The 22506-nt window shown below is 38.0% G+C and overlaps 2 protein-coding genes across 4 annotated transcripts; one reads left to right on the forward strand and one right to left on the reverse strand.

Annotated features, from left to right (window-relative positions):
• Nucleotides 1-2390: 2390 nt before the first annotated feature.
• map3k7cl (map3k7 C-terminal like) lies at nucleotides 2391-11381 on the reverse strand. 2 transcript variants are annotated; one of them, XM_026941607.3, is made up of 6 exons: nucleotides 11106-11381; nucleotides 10708-10826; nucleotides 10541-10623; nucleotides 8732-8790; nucleotides 6315-6430; nucleotides 2391-3662 (listed from the first exon to the last, which is right to left on the reverse strand). In XM_026941607.3, the coding sequence occupies exons 3-6, from the start codon at nucleotides 10614-10616 to the stop codon at nucleotides 3482-3484; spliced, it is 432 nt and encodes a 143-aa protein (XP_026797408.1). In that variant the 5' UTR covers nucleotides 10617-10623; nucleotides 10708-10826; nucleotides 11106-11381; the 3' UTR covers nucleotides 2391-3481. The 2 variants fall into 2 exon arrangements, with proteins under 2 accessions (XP_026797408.1, XP_026797407.1); XM_026941606.3 differs by lacking the exon at nucleotides 10708-10826 and having other exon boundaries at nucleotides 11106-11380.
• Nucleotides 11382-13444: 2063 nt separating this feature from the next.
• cct8 (chaperonin containing TCP1, subunit 8 (theta)) lies at nucleotides 13445-22407 on the forward strand. Of its 2 annotated transcripts, XM_053241405.1 has the most exons (16): nucleotides 13445-13605; nucleotides 14708-14798; nucleotides 14894-14973; nucleotides 15679-15828; nucleotides 16852-17032; nucleotides 17141-17202; nucleotides 17336-17473; nucleotides 19081-19259; nucleotides 19398-19464; nucleotides 19554-19641; nucleotides 19909-20024; nucleotides 20131-20202; nucleotides 20448-20612; nucleotides 20716-20835; nucleotides 21370-21501; nucleotides 22168-22407. In XM_053241405.1, the coding sequence occupies exons 1-15, from the start codon at nucleotides 13546-13548 to the stop codon at nucleotides 21475-21477; spliced, it is 1677 nt and encodes a 558-aa protein (XP_053097380.1). In that variant the 5' UTR covers nucleotides 13445-13545; the 3' UTR covers nucleotides 21478-21501; nucleotides 22168-22407. The 2 variants fall into 2 exon arrangements, with proteins under 2 accessions (XP_053097380.1, XP_026797830.1); XM_026942029.3 differs by lacking the exon at nucleotides 21370-21501.
• Nucleotides 22408-22506: the final 99 nt, after the last annotated feature.

Genomic DNA, 22506 nt, shown 5'->3' on the forward strand with positions numbered 1-22506 from the left:
AGGTGGCAATAGAAAAGTAATAACAGTATAAACGTCAAACATTTGCTCACTTCTGTAGATGCAGCTGCAATAAAAATCTTCGGTTTTAACATGTTTGGATGCTTTTATTGATAAATTTCACCAGTCTGTCCAACTTTAGTCCAGCTTACACACACACAACTCAGATGTTGTGTTACAGCTGTTAGAATGCGTTTTTTGTTTGTTTGTTTGTTTTTACTGTACCTTGGAGGTTAAAAACAGGTTAATGCACATGTAAGCTCAAAGCCATGTTACATTAGATAAATATGGTTGTAGAAAATTGTATTTTGTACTCTTTTTCAATGTCAATTGCTACAGCAGTTATGTCAGACATTCAATAAAAAGGCACAACATTTACAACACTGATTAAAACATATTCTCGCATTCTCTGACTCTAAATACAGTGTATTCCCGCTTCACGCTCAGTGCTGCTGGGCTTGACTTCAGATCCACAGCATCCCTGACCAGGATAAAGTGCTTACTGAAGATGATTGAGTATCATACTCAGAATGTTGGGTGCAACATCTTAACTGCAATTAATTAGATTTTTCATAGATTAAGTAAAGAATAAAACACAATGCCAGTACGACACGTCATATGTTTTATCAGCTCATAGTTGTCTAATGTGGTAGAATGTCCTTGAACAAGTTTGTTTCTGTTATCACTTACATTATAAAAGATGTAAACACTCATTCTCTCTCTTTTTTTCCTCTCTCTTGAAGTTAAAAAGACAAAAATTTCAGCTTGCCATATTACTGAGAAAATGCAAAGCTGTCCTGAAGACTTTCCTGTGTCAGAAAACTTTAAATTTACAGCTTTACGTCTGACTATTACAAAAGTCTGACACTGGAGAACCCTTCAAAAAATGCTAAATAAACATCTGCTCTCAGAAAACATCACCATATCAACAGTTACAACAGGTTTTTAAAATCTGTTTATGTGGAGTGTTCACCATACAAATCCCTGTGTAAGCTGTTTCTATAGAAACAGTAGCCTATTAGAATGAGCACATTAATATAAACTTGCAACCAGAGGGACTTTCCAAGCAGTGATGTCATCAAAACTTAACACCTTCTGTTTAATAAGAATAAAGAATTCAATAGTGCCGTGGTATAATATACACATTTTGAACCTGTTATCATGGAGGAATATTTGTAACCTAAAATGCTAAATATCATTTTGGTACAAGTAAAATTTCTCTTCTTTACTTTGTCCGACGGGTATACAAACTTTCGCACTCAGTTGTTTAGAAGAGCTGTTTAAAAACCAATGCCCTTGTAAAGGTACATTTCACTCACTCACTTTCAGTAACAGCTTTATCTTTGTCAGGGTCGCGGTGGAGCCGGAGCCTATCCTGGGAACACTGGGTGTGAGGTGGGAATACACACCAGATGGGATGCCAGTCAATCACAGGGCACCATGCATGCACACACACACAAACATATTCATACACACATTCATACCTAGGAGCAAATTATCTTAGCCAGTCCACCTACTGGCGTGATTTTGGGAGGTGGGAGGAAACCAGAGAACCCAGATGAAACCCACACAAACAATGTGAAACTCCACACAGATCATAAACACACACTGGCGCCATCTTCCTTAGTGAGACAATAACCTGGGCTCAGGATCGAACTAGGGACCTATGCTACCCAGTTACATTTCAGTTCACCAAAATAAAAATCAGGCAACAAATTAAAAAAAAGACATATTACTAATTTACAGAATTTTTATGTTTGAGATTTTGGACTTTAATTATAAAATGGCAAGGTTAAAATATTGACATAAGACTTCAGTAACCACATTATTCTTGTCAACGTCATGGTGATTCAGGAGCCTATGTTGGCAACACTGGGCACAAGGCGTGAGAATTCACCCCGGATATGATGTGACTATGATGATATGAAGGGCCAATTTAACAGTTCACCTACCTGCATGTTTTTGGATGGTGTTTTCTGGACCTGAGCTCAGAATAATGTGCATATTTTGTTTATCATATCTTTTCTATTCCATAGCCACAGCTATATCAACTGCCTCTTTCTGAAGTTGTCTGCTGAAGCTGCGTGGGATGAGAGACATTGCATTATGAAAGATTTCACAATCCCACAATGTGCTGATTTCATTTCAAATGATCAGTTCCTTATTACTGACTCACCATAGTGAAGAATATTCAACTTGCCCGATTCTCTTGATAAATAAGAGTATATTTACTAAGTGAAATGGCACAAAAGCACTGACATATACACAGCAGTAATATTTACAGACTAAAGGGTATGACTATATCAGTTTATCAGTGACCAAGCACTGAATGTCAGACAGCTAATGAAAAGACATGCAGGTTGGACAGTAAAAAGAAACAGATTAAAAAAAAAAACTTTTAAAAAGTATTTATTGATAGGATTGATGTGATCCTTTACAAAACACTTCAGAACCCAGCAAGTTCTCCACCAGGGATGTCATATTTATAAAAATAGCATAATATAGAAATGTTGCCTCTTTATCACTCACATTACTTATCACTGTGTAATGAAGGACATCACAGGAAGTGTGAATTTTGAACTAAACGTAAAACACTTTCACTGAGATACTCAGGAACAATCACAGATCATCAATCATCATGTTCCACTTTCTGGATTCAGCACCAGTGTTTGACAAATATATATTTTTATATGTGTTTATTGATCTAAATTGTGATTAATGACAATTTGTATATGTGATTAATGTAACCATAACTATATTGTAATTATACAATTTATATGCATTTACTGAACTAATTTATGGTTACCATTTTGCTTACATGCTTATTGGAGTTTATAGGCTACATATGATTATAGTAAAGTACCATTAAAGAACAAACTGTTGCTTTGTATTTTATGTCAAAATTCTAGTTATTCAGTTTAATTGCATATATGCACAACATACAAGCCCCAAACCTGAGCCCATATAGGTGTCAAAATGGATAATCTTCTGCCACTCATGATCATTTTACAAGTGCTTCTTGCTCAGATTGGTATTAACTCAGCACACTTTCATTTTTATTATGCATTGCAGGACACAGCTAACTATACCCATTATTGATTAATGGATCTTTTCTATTGTAAATCCAGGTTCAGAATAAAACCCTTTAGTCACCTACACAGTTGCCTAGAATTCTACAATCTGTATTACAATCAATAAGTGCTAGCGAGCCATTTTCCCTCTTTAGCTGGTGATACTGTTTGAAACCTGATAGAGTTATCTCAAAGATTTACCCTTCTTAATATGAAATCCTCGCCCTTCCACTGAACTAATCTCGACCTGACATTATATAATGGTAATACTCACCATTTTGCACTGATCTTGGGGTTAAAACACTGATGGCATGTGAAATGTACATTGTATCATACCCCAATGTTAAGATGGCTCATAAGGAAACAAAATCTTGAAACATATTCATTCTGACCATTGTACAAAAGGCCAAGGGTCATGAGGAACCCTGCCTCTTCTGATTGACTATGCGCAGAGTTGCAAGCTGCTGAGTGCGCTCCGTGTACATGGTGACGAGGGTACGGTTCTCCTCTGTCAAAAGCCGGAACTCTTCCTCCAGTCGAGCGATCTCCAACGTCACCCTCTCGTCCTCGGCCAGTTCAGCAATCAGCTCCCTTCTGGGGTGGGCACACACAAACATACACAGAGAACATGGGGAAGTAATAAACTTTACAGCTGTTTACTGCTGTTACTTTTACTGCTTTTACTGCTTACTGTTAATGCTATTTAATTAGATTTCCAAAATAAAACGTACTTTTCAATCATTTCAGTTTAGCATCCAATCATATCAGTTTAGCATCCAATCAAGATCATGTGCCCTTCTCATGTTAAAAAATATAGTTAATGCTATAGCTAGCAGCCTGGCCCTACCTCAGTAAAATGTTTCAATATGCTACAGTAAGCAGAGATTCATATAAAACGAGCTGTCTCCTTTGGTTTTCTAGAAGGCATGAACTCCAACTCATTGGAAAAAGCATGACAAGGTAAGATTCACCTTGGTTATTCATTTGTTAACGTTAACTGGCTATATTTAACTTTAGCCTATTTTCTTTGCTAATTCCAGATTAGCATTGATTCCAGTAGCATGCAAAGTCAAATTACAGCTAATGGTAAATATTGGTTATTTATATTATATTTTACCTCTGATTAATTCATGAGCAACCTACGAGAGATTGTTTTCTGGCAAAATAGTGTTTTAGTTAAGCAGTAAAAGTTCATTTTCATATGGAAACATGTTATCACTTAATTTCTTCAGTTAAAACATCTACATTTTTACTTTTTATTGCATTTAAAAGAAGCAACCTTTATACTTACTGGATAATTCCACTTTTAATTGAATTTTGACACATTATCTCAACATTCGCTTAAATATAATTTCTCAGTACTTTTTCCACCCCTGACAGAGGAGAGCCTATTCGTTTTTTCAGAAGATGCTTAAAAAAATAAAAATTTTTAGTTTAATTTAGTTTCCTAAATGGATTGTTTTGTGCAAGGTTTGTGCAAACACAGAATTTTAATATCAAATAAAGCTCAAACACCTAATCTATGGTCTGCAAATCGAACCATATTTATCTACACCAAAACCAAGCTGACACTAAACATACACCTGTTATAACTATTTGCTGATTGTACACAATAGTAGTGTAACTGTCTGTGCTGTCTCATGTACTCCCACTTCCTGTTCCAGTAAAGTGTGATCACATGGCAAACAGCCAGTCAGTGAAACTACCAGTGTTTGGACCTTTGAGCACCACATCTATTGTGGGTACAATAGCCCGAGACTTCCAGTAAATTAACAGTTTACTGTGGCAAATTTTAAGCAATAAAAATGTTAATAACTCAGGAAGCATACTCTGAATCAGTGACAGCAGTTTCATTATTAAGTATATGAATGGAATGTTAGCAGGAAGCGCAGAAATATGTGATATGTGAAGAATAAAAGATGACAGGGCGTGTTACTAGAGGAAAAGAATCAACTGGGTCAAATGATTTGGGTTTAACACTCCAAAGGGGATTATTTCCATATAACAGCAGGTCTCAAGATGTTTTATTCTTCTTACACCACAGCGGTTTGCCAATGATAAATGGACAAAAATGATTCATTTGTTAATAAATGAGATGTGGTGTTTTTTTTTAATCTGTACTTTACAGCAGCTATAAACAGTCATTCCCTTACCAGCCTGTTTTTTTTTCTCTATCTCTCTCTAGGAGTTAATAAGACAAAAATGCAGCCTGTCATATTATAGAGAAATGGGAAACTACAATGACTCTCCCGTGGCAAAAAAATTGTACTGACCATTACAAAGCGTAGACACCCAGGAGTTGCCTGGGACTTTTGTCGAATAAATGTCTCCTTATAGTAAGCTTCACAATATCAACAATTATACATTTTCGTTGTTACATAATTACACTTTTTTAACCATTTATTTTTAGTCTTACATAACATAGATCATCTACCATACAAGTCGCTGTGAATGAGCTGTTACCCTAGAAACAACAATGTAAGAAAAAGTGCATTAATGAATTAAATCCTGGGCTAGCGTCAGAGGTGTGCTGTTCTAGAAAAGTAATCAACATCTACTGACCAATCAAATTTGAGACTTCGACAAAGTTGTGGTACAACATAAGTTATAAACATATTGTAATTTAACGCTTGCTCACATGTTTATCTTACAAGATATCCCAAAGATTCGATTGGGGATGATACAAAAGACAGAAAAAGAAGCTATTGTGGAAATCCACACTATAGATTGATATATTACTTATTCAAGAAAATATCAGACGGATTTTTTTATCGAACTGACTACAGTTTCTTTATCCAGTTTTGTTTTGAAAAGGAATTCATAAAGTAGTTTCACACTCACATGAAAGATTTGTATGACTATAAAGAAATCATGCCTGATTGCTACAGGCAACCCAAGCCATTTTCGAAAAACACAAGTGTTGCATGCCACAATACAGTATGTAAGAGGCTGTCATGATTACACAGTCCTATTTTTACCCAGCACAGCATGACTTGTAAGGAAATCCCCCTTGTCAGTCAAAATGGAATGTGTCCTAAGGAAGAGCACCAGACAAACCATGTTGCATCACGGTGAAGAATCTCTGAAATAGAATCCGAAATTGTTCTTGTCCTTGTTCCCTTATGAAACTTATAATGTTTCAGCTTGTTGCATGTGTGTACGCACAAATATGTAGTGGGTAAAGCAGAAAATCAGCTTTCCTTGTACGATGACAGGGTTTTCCCTGCTCTCAGCCTTCACACTTACTTTCTGTCTTCCAGCAGAGCGATTTCTGTTTTAACCTGGTGGAACTCTTTCGCCATTCTGCAATGGTCTCTGTAGACTTGGACAGACTCCTTTAGAGACTGACATGGCAACACTGGCTGCAGAAATGAAGGAGACACAAGACCAACACACACATAATCATTCAATCAACGTGACTTAAAATGAGAAATAACACAGATTTCATAAATACTGATGTCAAAGGAGCTGACAGACAGTGAAACAAAACTATTAGGGCTCCACCAGTCTACCAGAACCAAGTTAAAGATTGTAGTTAAAGGTTTCAGGAACATTACTTGAGAGGAACAAGAGGTGGAGCAAGTTCAAACACTAATCACAAAGCAGTCACAAAAGAACAGGTATAATCCACTCATTGCTGTGGTCTCTGCCTGCTAGGCGGTTCTGTGGTTTCTGTTCCATGTTTGGAGTTTTTTATTTAAATAGCTGTCCACAAAACTAGTGCTGAACAAGCCTGGGGTGTCCATAGAACCAAAAAACCCCAGAAACTATCACTTTCCATGATATCAGCTAGTTCACCACTTACAGATCCAACCACATTGTGTAGGAAACTGTTGGTTAAAAAGTTTTGGCTTCATCTCGAGCAGGACTTCTGCTTTCAGGATGACTCATAGCCAACTCCTCCAAATTATCACTTCAACTTCTGCTATCTCCCCAAGTGTTGTGGAAACCTCGCAGTGTGTTTATTTAGGTATTAATTCTTTTTTTTTTTAATAATTGTATATAAACTTATAAACTCCCTTACTAATAAAACATACATAATGAACCTATGATGGCTTGAATTCTAGCAATAAGTGAAAATATAATATAAGATGGCTCATTTAGGGATCTGAAATTGTTCCAGCCCTGACTATACATATGACGCAATGGCATTCTTCCACTGTGTGCACTTACAGAGAATTAGATGAGTTAGATGACATCTTCTTGATGTACTGTAAGCATAGTGATTTGTCCTGAACACCTTCTGTTTCCTTTTGTTTTAAATTCCCATTTGACGTTGTCTGGTTGTCTACTTCCTCCTTTTCCAGCTACACAGTTCCTCCCTTCCAGCGACTTTGTTTATGTTTTGTTTGTTCTTAATAGTCTGGCTAGCACTTATCTGTCACTGTAACTATGCCCATTTGTTTTCAGCATCTAGTTATGTAGTTGCTGGGTCTGTGAATGTATGTATGTATGTATGTATGTACGTATGTATGTATGTTTGCATTTATTCATTCATCTGACCTTTGCTATACCTTGGCCCCTGTGACAGATATCAGTGTAATTGACTGTAATTGACTGTAATTCAGTGTAATTGCCTCTGGCTCCCAATGTGTTACATGGTTTAAAGTGCAACTTGGATTAAATCTAGGTTTTAAGAAAGAAGGAAAGAAAGAAAGCCTGGTGGTTCTGCTGTTGGAAGGGAGTGTTACTAAAAATCAATACAAAATTATTTTAATTCATCACCTATACTGTGAAATATCTCTATCCTAATAGGGGTGGTCTTTTCCAGGATAACAACATCCCTATCCACAATCACAATGGCTCACTGAATGGTTTGATGAGTATGTAAAAAAAAATCATAAATCATATGCTATGGCCTTCACAATCACCAGATTTCAATTCAGCTGAACTCCTATAAGAAAATGTTTTACTGACATGTTGGACAACCACCATCATCAAAACACCAATTGAGGGAATATCTTTTGGAAGAAAGGTCATCCCTCTAGTACACTTCCAGAAACTTGTAGAATGTATGCCAAGGTGCATTGAAGGTGGCTAATGGCTTGTGGTGGTCCAACACCTTAATAACACACTATTTGTTGGTTTTAACTTTAATTTGTCACCCGTCTGCATATGTATATTGTTCCTGTATTGTACAGGAAGTTCATGCAGAAGCCATTGAAGCGTTTGTTGTGTAATAACAGTCACTACCCAACAAGTAACTGAGTTTAATGGCTGGTTATGGCCAGTTTTTAATGTAGGTCCTATATGAACTAAGGTCATCTTAGTAAATAAATTTAGTGTAAAGAATACAGTACAATAAAGCAAATAATAAGCGTCATGTGTTAAAGAACAATCCCTGATTTTAACTAGTGGAAATTCAATAGTACTTAATAAAATTACTCAATACTAACTGCTATTAAGGAAGGTAAGAAACCTTGTTCTACAGGAAGTTAAGAACTACAAACTATGAACACATACCAGTGCCCTCTTGTGTTCAAACTGTGGTATGTGATTAAGTGTATTGCAATGTTTGTTCAGCTTTGTAATTCTTAGACCAGTCCATTTATTGACTTACTGATTATTCATAAAAACAACTTCAAATGACCAAACATGGCTAAATCACAGAAATATGATTTACATCAATATACCACTGTCTTCAGAGAATTACTCAGTTTTACCTGCAGGCGTTGCTCGAGGTCAGGGAAAGATGGCAATTGATCCTCTGCATCGGTCAGCTCTGTATTAATAAAGACAATCAGTTTAGCATCTCTGGTGTACTGAGGAAGTAAGAAGGTCGGAGTTGCTTTGCTGTGGATCCAGTGAACACTGGGCGTAAGGTAGCAATACACCCTGGATGAGACAGCAGTCTATCACAGGGCAACATGCGCACACACATTCACACACTCATTCACACATAGGGGCAATTTTTCATGGACAGTCCACCTATAGTAATGTTTTTGGGAGGTTGAAAGAATCTGGAGAACCCAGCGGAAACCAACATGTACATGGGGAGAACATGCAAAATTCCAAATGGACAATAAGCCAAGCTCAGGATCAAATCACAGACCCCGGAGCTGCGAGGCATTAACTCTACAGTTATTGGTTTAAAACCTAATTTCTTAAATGGTAATGACTCTAATTTTGTCCAGTGGCCAGATACCCTTTTAGAAACATACTAAATGCCAGAGGTGCTTCTGCATGTCCTCCTCTGCCCCTTCCCGCAAACAGAGCATACACAGAGGCTCCTGGTTACATATTTCATAGTTTAAGTAATTAAATCATTACTAATTATAAAATTATTGCCAAACCAACAACTGAGGTTCTTCAGCTTGGCTATGTTTATAGAAACCACAGGCCTGTTTTTCTCTCAAGGCAAGGGAAACATCAGCCAGCACCTGTTAGTCTGGTCCACATGAACTAAAGCTTGAGTGGACAGACTGGTCCTAACTATCTCCTGGATACCTGATGATGAGCCGTCTTTAACGAGGGCTATGACAGACGAGTTGTCTACACTGGCTGCTATCATGCAAGCTATGTCCATACGTAGCCAGGGTACACATGTCGGGAATCCTCTGATGCAAGCAGCTAAAAATGGGGTGTGGTCATACATTGACCATGGGACTAATTATAAGCGAGATATACACAAGCAGAATTGGCCACTGGTTTCAACTGCAGCCTGATATAGCATTTCAACTCGATTAAGACACTGTAGGGATGAGGTAATTCCCACTGTAGAAGATCCAGGCTCTTGCTGTTGTCACTCTACTATGGCCTAAACATTTATAGGCTTTTTAAGTTGGACAAACGTGCCAAAATGACGAAGGCAAAGCCTTTGTATATCTTCTTATATAGATTCTTTGAAAAAGGAAAAAAGAGGTAAAACAACTAGAGGGAAAATCCAGTCTGACATACAGTATGCTGATCAATAAGATTACAGAGAAATTACTTAACCTGTGCAGCAAATACCTACATGTGTTAGGATGATCTGTGTGTTTGCACACCTGTCTTTAAACACAAACAGAGTCTAAGATGTGAGGTTTATGGCAGCAATGGAGGACGAAGTGTTAAGCGCCTTTAAATATAGGACAGTGTTATAAAAGCAAATGAGTGAATCACACAGCAGTGAGGTATTAAAGAGGAAACTTGATGCTGCAGCTGCCATCCAAACATTCGTCTGAATAGCTGTAAAACACTTTGACAGCAGGGACCAGATAGGCTTTGTGTCTAGGTAGATATTTTGTTTGTAAGATGCCAGTGATAGACCGAAATAGAGGGAGCACCTGTTTTACTGAAAAGAATGACAAAAGTTAAAACGGATCCGGCACGAGAAGGGCTTTGTGCTGGCTTTTGCGGGTTGCTGTTTTGGTGGGAGGCATGCAGTGTATGCCATTACAGATGAGGGGGAGGTGGTTGAGAGGACAAAACCCTCTTTAAAGCATAACAGTTAAGTAACGCCTGTAAATGTAGAACCCAAACAAGCAACGTACCTGAGGACTCATCAAGGCTGAAGGAGATTTGAACTTCAGGTTTGTCTCTGGTGAGTCGTCTTGCTGAGGTGATCATTTATTCCCTGTGGAAGGGAGATAAGTATGACAAGATAGGGGGCATAAAGCGAGTTTCCGTTAATACACAGCTGTAATGTGAGATCATTCACCTCTCAGGGGCAATGACTGGATTTCATCATGTGCCCAAAGCTGCATCGGGGATTAAACAATTAGAGGTAGAGCCCCTCCGAGCCAGAGGGTGAGGTCACACGTCTCCACTGTCTTTGCACTGACCAAAGCATTTTCTATCATTTAATCCAGGTGCATTTATGAATGAGATTAATATAAACTGTTAAACGAGGTTTTATTATCTGCCATGACTCAAACCACTTAATGCACAGAAACATGTTGGCTTCCACAATAAATAAAAAAAAATTGAAGCAGTTGCAGAAGGGACACAACACAAAATTCAGAAAAATGTGAGTGAACTTAAATAAATCTTTAGAATTCTGTTGGCCAGCTATAAAATATTATGGCTAAGTATACATATAGATTAATTTCGACTTACCTGGCAACAAAAGCTTACTTCTGAGAAAGTCCTTAAACTTAACAAGGTTCAAGAGTGTCTCCTTCCACAGAAAAAGCGTGCAGGACGTGTCAGAGCTTTCCACAGTGAGCTTGTCATACAATCATCTGGGCCAGTTAATGAGGGCCAGAGAGGAGAAGAAGAAGACAAGAATCATCTCGGCTACTCTTCAGAAACATGGCAGATCTGTGTGTGCGTGTGAGTGTCTGTCTGTGTGACTCTGTGTGTGTGTGTGTGTGTGTGTATGCTGCCCACTAGGACTACAGATACACCCCCTACACCAGTGCCAGTTAAACGGCTCGGACACATGACTTTAGGCAAGAAAAATGTCCTTTGTTCCAATCAGTGCTGAGTAACACACACACACAAACACACACACCAGCCAAGTGATGCCATTGTTTTGAAATAAAGCCCATTAATGAGTAATCCTGTTTCTTGTGAGTGAAACCCTTACGTTTCTGTAATTCACTAACAGACAGTTCCAACTAGAACCACTTTAGAAAGAACCCTTACAAATCCAAAGAACACTTAAAGAATGCAATTAAAGATAGCGTGTACTCTAAAGTGCTTTGTCCAGTGTATTTATAATATTGTCTTACAGTGTTGAGCAGTTTTGTATATAGTCCTTTGTGTTTCACTGTAAACATGTATAGGGATGAAGGGACAAATAAAATCTATTCTTAAAAATAAGGTATTGCAAATGATTTTTGGAGTGATGCCATGGAAAACCATGGAAAAAAAAGCACTGAAAAAAATGTTGGATTGCATATTTCCATGATTCTTTTGTTTTGTTGCTGCCTTAATAATCTGAATAATAATTTTATAAAGTGCCGCAAAGATCATTCCACGTCATGAGGAATTTATTGTATTGCGTTATATTTTTTTAGTTCTCTGTGGAAAAATAAGAACAATTTGTGGCACCTTTATCTTTGAAATGTGCACTTGTATTTTAATTTTAGTTCATATAGTGTTTAGAGAGGTTTTTTTTTTCAGATTGTAAAAATTTTTGATGCAATATTTTATTGCAAAACTGTGGTATTTTAGGCTAAAATGGCTTGCCATACAGAATTATTGTTATTAGGTTAATCTAGTAATATTATATTATACACTTCCATAACATTAAAACCACCTACCTAATATTGTGTAGGTCCCCCTTGTGCTGCCAAAACAGCGCTGGTCCATCGAGGAATGGATTCCACCAAGACGTCCATGGATCGGACTTGTTGGTCCAGAACATCCCACAGATGCTCGATCGGATTGAGATCTGGGGAATTTGGAGGCCAAAGTCAACACCTTGAACTCTTTGTCATGTTCGTCAAACCATTCCTGAACATTTTTTGCAGTGTTGCATTATGCTGCTGAAAGAGGTCACTGCCATTAGGGAATACTGTTGCCATGAAGGGGTGTACTTGGTCTGCAACAATGTTTATGTAGGTGGTACGTGTCAAAACAACATCCACGTGAATGCCAGCACCCAAGGATTCCCAGCAGAACATTGCCCAGAGCATCACACTGCCTCTGCCGGCTTGCCTTCTTCCCATAGTGCATCCTGGTGCCATCTTTTCCCCAGGTAAGTGCCGTCCACATGATGTAAAAGAAAACATGATTCATCAAACCAGGCCACCTTCTTCCAGTGCTGCATCATCCAGTTCTGATGCTTATGTGCCCATTGTAGGCTCTTTTGGCGGTGGACAGAGATCAGCATCAATGAACCTTGGGCACCCATGACACTTTTGGTGGTTCACCGGTTGTCCTTCCTTGGATCACTTTTGGTAGGTACTAACCACTGCATACCGGGAACACCCCACAAGACCTGATGTTTCGGGGATGCTCTGACCCTGTCATCTAGCCATTACAATTTGGCCTGTGCCAAAGTCGCTCAGATCCTTACGCTTGCCCATTTTTCCTGCTTCCAATACATCAACTTCGAGAACTGTTCACTTGCTGGTGTGCCATTGTAACAAGATAATCAATGTTATTACACATCACCTGTCAGGGGTGTTAATCTTATGGCTGCTCAGCGTATATCTTTAATAATAATAATAATAATAATTAAATAATAAATTAAAACTACATGAGGAAAGCATGACAGCAATTTACAACAATAGTGAAATGGGCTGGGATTTTCAAAATTTAAGTGTAGATAATCTTACAATTTTAACTCGTAAGCACATGTTATGACTTGGTTGTATTTTAGGCTAAAATGACTGGTCATAGTTTTACTGGGCGTCAACAATAAACTGTACCACGACGTTTGACTCAATCGTTGATCTTCTATCTGGCCTGTGAGGATGATGATCTATGATTCAGGCATCGACACTCGCCCAGTCCTTTCTTAGCTGCGTGCTTTGCCTTGTGGAGCGGCTCGTCGCAGCATCCAGTCCGGATTATTCTCACACCGGGGCTGTTCACACGCTGAAAAATGGCCCTTCACGTCCCCAAAGCACCTGGCTTTGCCCAAATGCTAAAAGATGGTGCGAAGGTAAGAATCATTAGGACCATACATTTATGAGCGATGTAGCGGTCTGTTCTTAACGGCTAGCTAAGTAGCTAGCTAGCTAAAGTGTTAGCGCGTTAGCCTGAATCATGTGGGTGGAGATTTCTAGAACACGGGCTCCGCAGTCTGAGCTTCTAATTATTTAGCAAATTACACAGACTACGCGCAAGATATTAGTAATTCGTTTATGCAATGTTTCCTCGTTTTAGCCAAGAGCCATAAAAAAATTACATTTCTATTTTTAATAATGTGCTTTTTGTTACATTAGCTGGGTTGCTACTTCAGCATGTGCATCTGCCGGCAAGCTAGTTAGCCTGCTAGCATCTTAGCCTGACAGTAACACTCATCAATAACCCTTTCTCATTATTAAATAATGTATTTATTGTGCTTTAATAGCACACAGCACTCACTAATACAGGCATTCTTCATGTGCTAGATAATTCTATTATTATCATAATCATTATTATTTATTCACTTGCTCATTTTTTTAACCAAATTAGGAAACAGTGGGTAAGATTCCCTGTAGCCTGTGCTTTATTAGGGCTGGGCGATATTACCAAAACATCATATCACGATATTCTCAATACATTTCTGCGATATATAAGATGTATCACGACATTTAGGTTTGCTGCCTATTTCCTAGTGTTGGATAAAAAAAAAATAAAAACAATAATTTATTTAATGTCTACAAAATTAGCTTATTGTTTTATATTTACAATAACACTTTTATTTATTAAAAATAAATGTAGAGAAAAAATGTATAGACTGAATATAGAGAAAAACAAATATAACGAAAAAACTTTTAAGATTAAGTGCAGAAATCTTAACGTCAGATCAGCTGCTTACTGTCTGATAGTTTTTTATTCCATAAAAAAAATAATCATAATAGCTATGATATCTAAGAATTATTTATTTATTTATTTTTTTAACATAATTTCTCACAATATCATTATTATATAGTCACGTCACCAAGCCACTTTTCATGGCTTTTCGATTTTTTTTTTTTTTCTGATCCGATGTGATCTCCTTTATAAAGTGTTGTAATTTTGTACTGAATTTGTTTTGATTTTTATTTTCTGCTGCTCAGCATTATTCAGGTCTAGAGGAGGCAGTGTTTAGAAATATCCAGGCATGCAAGGAGCTGGCACAGACTACAAGAACTGCATACGGACCCAATGGTGACTGACCATTTCCCTGCTTCAGGATTTTGCATATTAATCACACTTGTTGTGTTTATTGTTCTTAATGAATGTATTATTATTATACTTGCCAGGCATGAACAAAATGGTTATCAACCATTTAGAGAAACTCCTGGTAACCAACGATGCAGCCACCATTCTGAGAGAGCTCGAGGTGAGTTTGGATGATGTGAAACAAAGGGTGCTTCGCAAAACTCTAATCGATGCCTTTTTGATTCTTCGATCCTACTACCTTCATCCCATGACCCAGAAATTGATTGCAATCTGCCATCTTTAAGGATGTACCAATTTTTAAATGTGCTCAGAGAAGTCGAGGAGAGAGGAGGCTTGTAGAGTGAGGATTCACAGGTGTCTCCTATGCAGAAGTACAAATAAAATCTTTGCACTGACTTTGAAAGTCAATTAATATGCCTTGCTTTAAAAATGGAGAAGTCAGATGATGTGCAGAATCTTGTTTAAGCTAAAACAGCCGTGACTTATCATGTGTAGTGATTAATTAAGGATTATTTAGTGTGTAACTAAATAGCACTGTTCTGTATAGGCAGATCTGTTATACAGTTAATACAGTTTGGAAAACTTCATTAAGTCAGTTCACTAACGTCTCTTTAAAGTGCTGTCAGTGAGCAAGAACTTTTCATTTGGTGAATGCGTTTGTTCTCTGTTGCTGCTATCCTTGTTTCCTTTTTCGTGCATCCTTTCCCTGGTTCCTTGGAGGGAGGAGCAGCAGATGGAGGGAAGGAAAGGAAACAAGGAGGCCCAATTAAAAATGAGAAGCACCCACTGTGTCTGTTGAACTGTGTTATCAGCAATTCCATAATATACAACATAATGCCCTAAATACTATGTCTTTCTCTTCTAGGTCCAGCACCCAGCTGCTAAGATGATTGTTATGGCGTCCCACATGCAGGAGCAGGAAGTAGGGGATGGGACCAACTTTGTTCTGGTGTTCGCTGGTGCTCTGCTAGAGCTGGCAGAGGAGCTGCTTCGAATGGGGCTCTCTGTGTCGGAGGTGAGGGGGTGAAATTTGTAGTGTAGTGAAATTTGTAGTTGAGTTATAAAAAAAAAAAAAAAAGTTTACAGTTACAAATGTGCATTGGCATGGACACGCTTCTGTCAAGGAACGTGACGAACACTAGAAATCTGAAATGGCTCTACTGTTGATATCTACTGTGGCATGTTTCTTGACATGCAGCAAGAATATAAAAATCGTGTAGCCTGCTTTTAAAGAACAGACATGCCAGGTCTAAATCTCAGTGAGCAATCATGTTATCAGATGTGCTGTTGAAAATATTCAAACCTTTTTCCTTAATCTGCATTATGTATGTTGGTTACTTGTCTTTCTCTTCAGGGGTCTTCATTTGCGCATTCGTTCAAACAAATTGTATCCGATAATAATAATCATTCTTACCAACAGTCAGACTGCATTTTTGATTTTAAAAAAAAAAAAAAAAAAAAGTAGAGTAGCATGCAGCTCATCATTGGGTGAACACTCTGGGGCATGTCACATTTAAACAAATGTCAGTTTTTTTTTTTCTTTTTTTGCAGAAAGGTAAATAGGGAGTCATTTTTTTCTTTCTCTGGTTGTTGGATGGGTGAATTAAAAGAAAATGCTGGTTAGTTAGCTTTAACAGCCTGTTGAACTTGTTTATCCACCTGGAAATTGTGAATGAAAAACTGATAGTCCAGATATGTAATGTGCTTGTCCCACTGCCTGGGCTAGTGATTTGTCCACCCCTGCTCACTGACAGTGCAAAGCTCTAAGCAAATTCTATGACAACTGTAATGTGATATACTGTACACAGTGAATTCTTCATGCTGTCCCACCCCTACTTCTGTCATTTAGCACAGGGTGTGTAATGAACAAGCTACAACACTAATGATACTATAGTCCTTTATGGAATTGTTTGATGCACACTTCTTATGAAGAGAGGAGTTTTTTTATGGGCAAGAAATTAATTTTAGTCAATCAGTGCATTTCAGAGAGTCTGTCAAAGCACTGAAATTGATTTTATGCTACTTTCTCTCTACACAGGTCATTGAGGGTTATGAGATGGCCTGTAAGAAGGCTTTAGAAATTCTGCCAGACTGCGTTTGCTCCTCTGCTAAGAACCTGCACGACGTGACTGAGGCCAAAGCCATGATCCGCACAGCCGTGATGAGCAAACAGTACGGAAATGAAGACTTCCTCGCCGACCTTATCGCACAAGCCTGTGGTAAGAGTTGCATTTAGACTCCTAACGTGTATCTAATATTTTAATATTTTCTTACCTTCATAATCTCTTCATTACCTTTATTAAATGTGCTGCTTTTCCCCCACACAGTATCGATCTTCCCAGAGTCTGGCAATTTCAATGTCGATAATGTGAGAGTCTGCAAGATTTTGGTGAGTTTTAACACAAAATCCTACTATCTGTAAATCTGAATATATGACTGTATATAAAACTTGGTATTTTAGCTTATGCCTTTACAGTCACTGGCTAGTTTTCTATTCAAATGTTGACTGTTTGTTCATGTAGGGGTGTGGTCTGCAAGCCTCATCGATGCTGCATGGCATGGTCTTTAAGAAGGAAACTGAAGGAGACCTCACATCAGTTAAAGATGCAAAGATAGTTGTGTTTTCTTGTCCATTCGACTGCATGGTTACTGAGACCAAGGTGAGTGTATTACCTAAAATGCCATATATAAAATATATTTACTATATTTTTAAGCATATAGTTTTCATTGTGTTAGACATTTTGATAAAGGCTTTAAACTTTCTAAGATATAATAAATTAAGGTAATGTGTATATATAATGTGATTTCTGTTCAAAATATATATTTTTATATGTAGTGTTCATTTAAATCTAGTGAAAGAAATAGTGAAGTGATAGTGAAGTGAATTGTGGCCAAGTATGGTGACCCATACTCGGAATTTGTGCTCTGCATTTAACCCATCCAAGTGCGCGCGCGCGCGCACACACACACACACACACACACACACACACACACACACCTGGAGCAGTGGGCAGCCTTTTTGCTGCGGCACCCGGTGAGCAGTTGGGGGTTTGGTGCCTTGCTCAAGGGTCTCACCTCAGTCGTGGTATTGAGGGTGGGAGAGAGAGCGCTGGTCATTCACTCCGTCCACCTACAATCCCTGCCAGACCTGAGAGTCGAACCCACGACCTTCAGGTTCACCTTCGAGTTACAAGTCCGAGCCTCTAACTGTTAGGCCACGCCTCCCCTATCTAGGGGAGTAATGATCCATTCTGGTCACGATTCTATTCACGATACTGGCTCCTTGATTCGATTCCTTTTTTATTACTGAATCATAATCAACGCAAAACAATGTGCGTTTTTGTCTGTATAAAACTAAAGAAATAAAAAAATTGAGAACAGAGGTTTAATATTGTAAACAAAATGTACTACAGGTTCACCATATCTTAAAAATCAAAAAACAAATTTATAAATTCTCCCAAAAATTTTTGTTGAATAAACAATGTGTCTGTCTGACCTGGGGACTTGGAAAATGATCGACTAAAACATAATGAGCACCGTAGCAGAAATAGAGCTCCAAAGTTGGCTGAACTGCCCAATTTCCATGGCCTTTGGTGCTGTTTGAAAGCTACTGAAGTGCTCTTTTTAACTGTTATAATATGTTTGTGTTACTATATAACGTATAACGTGTGTTGGTCATTGCAGTCCGGAACTATTGGGCTATCGGGCACAAGTGCAGATGATCTCACAGGCTTTTCACAAAAGAACGCGATCACGTGACCATCTTGCGCTCTGTATATTTTAACTCTTTGGGTTGAGCAAATTGGGACCCCTAGATTCCCAAACAGTGCGACTGCATTACATGCATAATTAATAGAATGTTGTTTTTCACAATGTGAACCATTTCCACGATATAGGGTATAACGATATATATACCTATTTAAAACTAGATATTAAAAAATAGTGGAAATAAGGAAAAACATAGAAAATCACTGAGTGTGTATGTCCAAACATTTGACAAGTAGTGTATATGTTTAATACAAACTGTCTTAATTTTAAATCTTTGAATTTTTAGTGGCAAGCTTTCTGCTGTCTGTGGTAGTGTATATAATATATAATGGCTATATCCAATTTTATGTATCAAGATATCATTTATAAGTTTTTGTGAAATACTTTCGTATTGTAAAAAAAATAATAATGTAATGGTGGTAATATAAGATTAGTTACTAATGAAATTGCCTACAGAGTTTGGTAAAAACATCTCCTTGTTGGTGTGTGCATTCCTCAGGGCACGGTGCTGATAAAGAGCGCTGAGGAGCTGATGAACTTCAGCAAAGGCGAGGAGAACCTGATGGAGGCCCAGGTGAAGGCTATTGCTGATGCTGGAGCTAACGTGGTTGTAACTGGGGGCAAAGTGGCAGACATGGCATTACACTACGCCAACAAGTATCAACTCATGGTAGTCCGGTGAGAGCCTTCAATCGAATAATGAACCCATCTACCTGTTTAACTTATCCCACACGGAACGTCCTACCATAATCGTCCACAGCTTATGGTTTTGTGTGTAATCTGACATGACGTATCATTTTCTGTGTGTCCATCAAGGCTCAACTCCAAATGGGATCTTAGAAGGTTATGCAAAACTGTCGGTGCTGTAGCATTGCCTAGAATGGTAAGGTTTATTTTTAGTCAACACCAGGACCTTGGATTTTTACGATGGATTTTTTTTCTTAGTGGCATCTACCTTTTGTGTGTTGCCAGACTGTTCCTACTCCAGAGGAAATGGGACGCTGTAACAGCGTTTACCTGACTGAAGTCGGAGACACCCAGGTCGTTGTGTTCAAACACGGTGGGTTTCATTTACAGTTGTGCTACTTTGCCATCAGACATCTACCCATGTGTATTTTACAGTATTCTTATGGCTGTGGCATCACCAGGATTCGAACCCGCAATCTCCGGACGATAGGGCGAACGCTTTTCTGTTGCGGGAAATGCATTTTAAGTAGTATTTTAAAAAAGTCAGTGTTGAGGTTACCACCATGACACCTTAATAACCCTTCTTGTTAATTATGTCAAACATGAATGTATGGTTTACTGTATTTGTTTCTAATAACAGAGAAAGAAGAGGGAGCCATTTCTACCTTGGTGATTCGAGGCTCCACAGAAAACCTGATGGATGACATTGAACGAGCCATTGATGATGGAGTAAACACATTTAAGGTCCTTGTCAGGGTAAGTGAGTTCACAGCTGATTCATATTTTTTGGCTAAAACTAAACCTATAGTTCAGAACAAACTTGGACACCTTGCAGTTCTGACTTTTGTTTATTCATTCCTAGGACAAGCGGCTGTGTCCTGGTGCCGGCGCTACTGAAATTGAACTGGCTAAACAGATAATGTCCTATGGAGAGGTAAAAGTCACTGTCTAGATGCATTAAAAACACTTTTAGGATAGAAAGAACAGCAAACGCAAAACAAATGGTTCACTATGTTCATGTCCATCACTTGATCCAGTATGCCAAGTCTGTGGCTTCCCAGTGTTTTTAAATTGCCTGTGTGTATAAATAAACCTTTAAATCTATTTATAAAGAATATATTTGAAATATATTTGAATATATTTGTTTTTTTTATCCCTTAAAAATGTTTGTTTTGCCAGTCTTGCCCAGGTCTGGAGCAGTACTCCATTAAGAAATTTGCTGAGGCTTTTGAGGCTGTGCCGCGTGCTTTGGCAGAAAACTCGGGCGTAAAGGGTAACGAGCTGATCTCCAAACTGTACGCTGTTCACCACGAGGGCAACAAAAACATGGGCTTTGATATCGAGGTGAGAGTGCAATCAGGAATGTGAACAAAAGACTATTATGTTGGGTTTCTTGTATTTCTGTTGGCCTTCTTGTTGGTTAAACTGTTTATTCTTCCTTTGCTAGGGTGAAGGGCCTGCATTGAGGGACATGCTTGAGGCAAGCATTCTGGACCCATACCTTGTCAAATACTGGGGCATCAAACTGGCCACAAATGCTGCCATCACTGTCCTTCGGGTTGATCAGGTCAGCTGCTTCCTCACACTGATTAGTCACCAACAGTATTCATTTGCACAAAAAAAATTGTATACAGTAATTTTGTATGACACAAGCCTGGAAAAGGATTCATTTTTTAAAATTTATGATCTGGACTTAATTCTTTTGATGAGTACCATATTACTTTTGACCCCCTGTGAGGCTCAGAGTAATGGCTTCTACACTGCATATCTGATAGGTGTCACTATATATATATATATATATATATATATATATATATATATATATATATATATATATATATATATATATATATATATATATATATATATATAAAATATTATATTATATAATATAATCATTCCGCTTCACATTTCATTGAATTTATTAAATTGACGGGTGCAGATTCTATTAGCATTTGGCTATGATGACATCTGTGTAGCTTAGAACATCCTAGGAAATGGAAAAATGTGGAAAAATAGGCAATAGTTTTTAGGGATACGTACTACTATTTCTAAGCCTGCAAAAGTGACGACAGATCTTTAACAAGATGTACTGTGTCAGATCATAATGGCGAAACCAGCTGGGGGCCCCAAAGCTCCCAAACAGCAAGGCCACTGGGACAAAGACGAATGGGATGAAGAGCCTGATAAATTTGACACCCATCATTGATCAGAAACCCCAGAAATGGGACAGGTGCCCTATTCCTTTACGTGTGTGCTTAACCACTTGAGTATGGGAGTGCTGGATGGGATTGCATGAACACACTTACTGTTTTGACTGCACTCTGTTTCTACTGGGAATGACTCTATTTGAAGCAGCACAGAGGTGACCCAGTCATTGTGAAAAATATTATGCTGGATTAAAGTTATTTTCTTGCATTAATGAAGTGTAGCATTTGATCTCATTTAGGGGTGGAAATTTGTTTAATATAACTTTTTGGTGTGATTCACAAATGATAAAATAGAAATAAGCAGCCTTAATGCAAAATGTGTTATACTATTTATCATCTTAATTATTCTCAGACATTTTTGAATGGGATCAGTTTTATTTAGTTTTATGTAAAAGGGAAGGATGAACATCAAATGTGTCTCAGGTATTTTTAAACTGCTTTTGAAAGGAAAAATAGATATAGGTATGATAATCATTGCACCTTACTAACCACTGTCACTGTGTACCAAAGAGTTGGAATTGAACATGATGTACTGGTACAGGAGGATTGCATGTCGCATGAACTGAAGCACTTTTTCCCCCTTAGATGTGGTTAACTGACTCGGACTAACCGTTCTAAAGGACTCCACCTTGTCTCTTTTTTTTTTTTCTGTTAGTGTGTTAAGATCCTGTGTCTCTTTGTCTGTACAGATCATCATGGCCAAACCAGCAGGAGGACCCAAAGCTCCACAGGAGAAAAAGGACTGGGACGAAGATGAATGAGCCGGCATGTTCTGCTTCACCACTTAAACGTTTCGACTGTTTATTTAATATCAACACTTGTTTTGTATTATTTTCTTTCTTTTAGAATGAGCGTTTGATTCATTCATGTGAACAGAAAAGGATGGCACTGTAGTTTTTGTGGTCCCAATAAATGGCACTTGAGCTGTCCGTGTGTTTGAGTATTTAGTGTTTATTTGTTTGTATTTCCTTCTTTACTTTTAAAAGAAAGAAATTGTCTTTAAAAATCCATTCTCTGAAGTCCATTTA

This window comes from Pangasianodon hypophthalmus, chromosome 17 (assembly GCF_027358585.1).
Source record: "Pangasianodon hypophthalmus isolate fPanHyp1 chromosome 17, fPanHyp1.pri, whole genome shotgun sequence".
NCBI lineage: Eukaryota > Metazoa > Chordata > Actinopteri > Siluriformes > Pangasiidae > Pangasianodon > Pangasianodon hypophthalmus.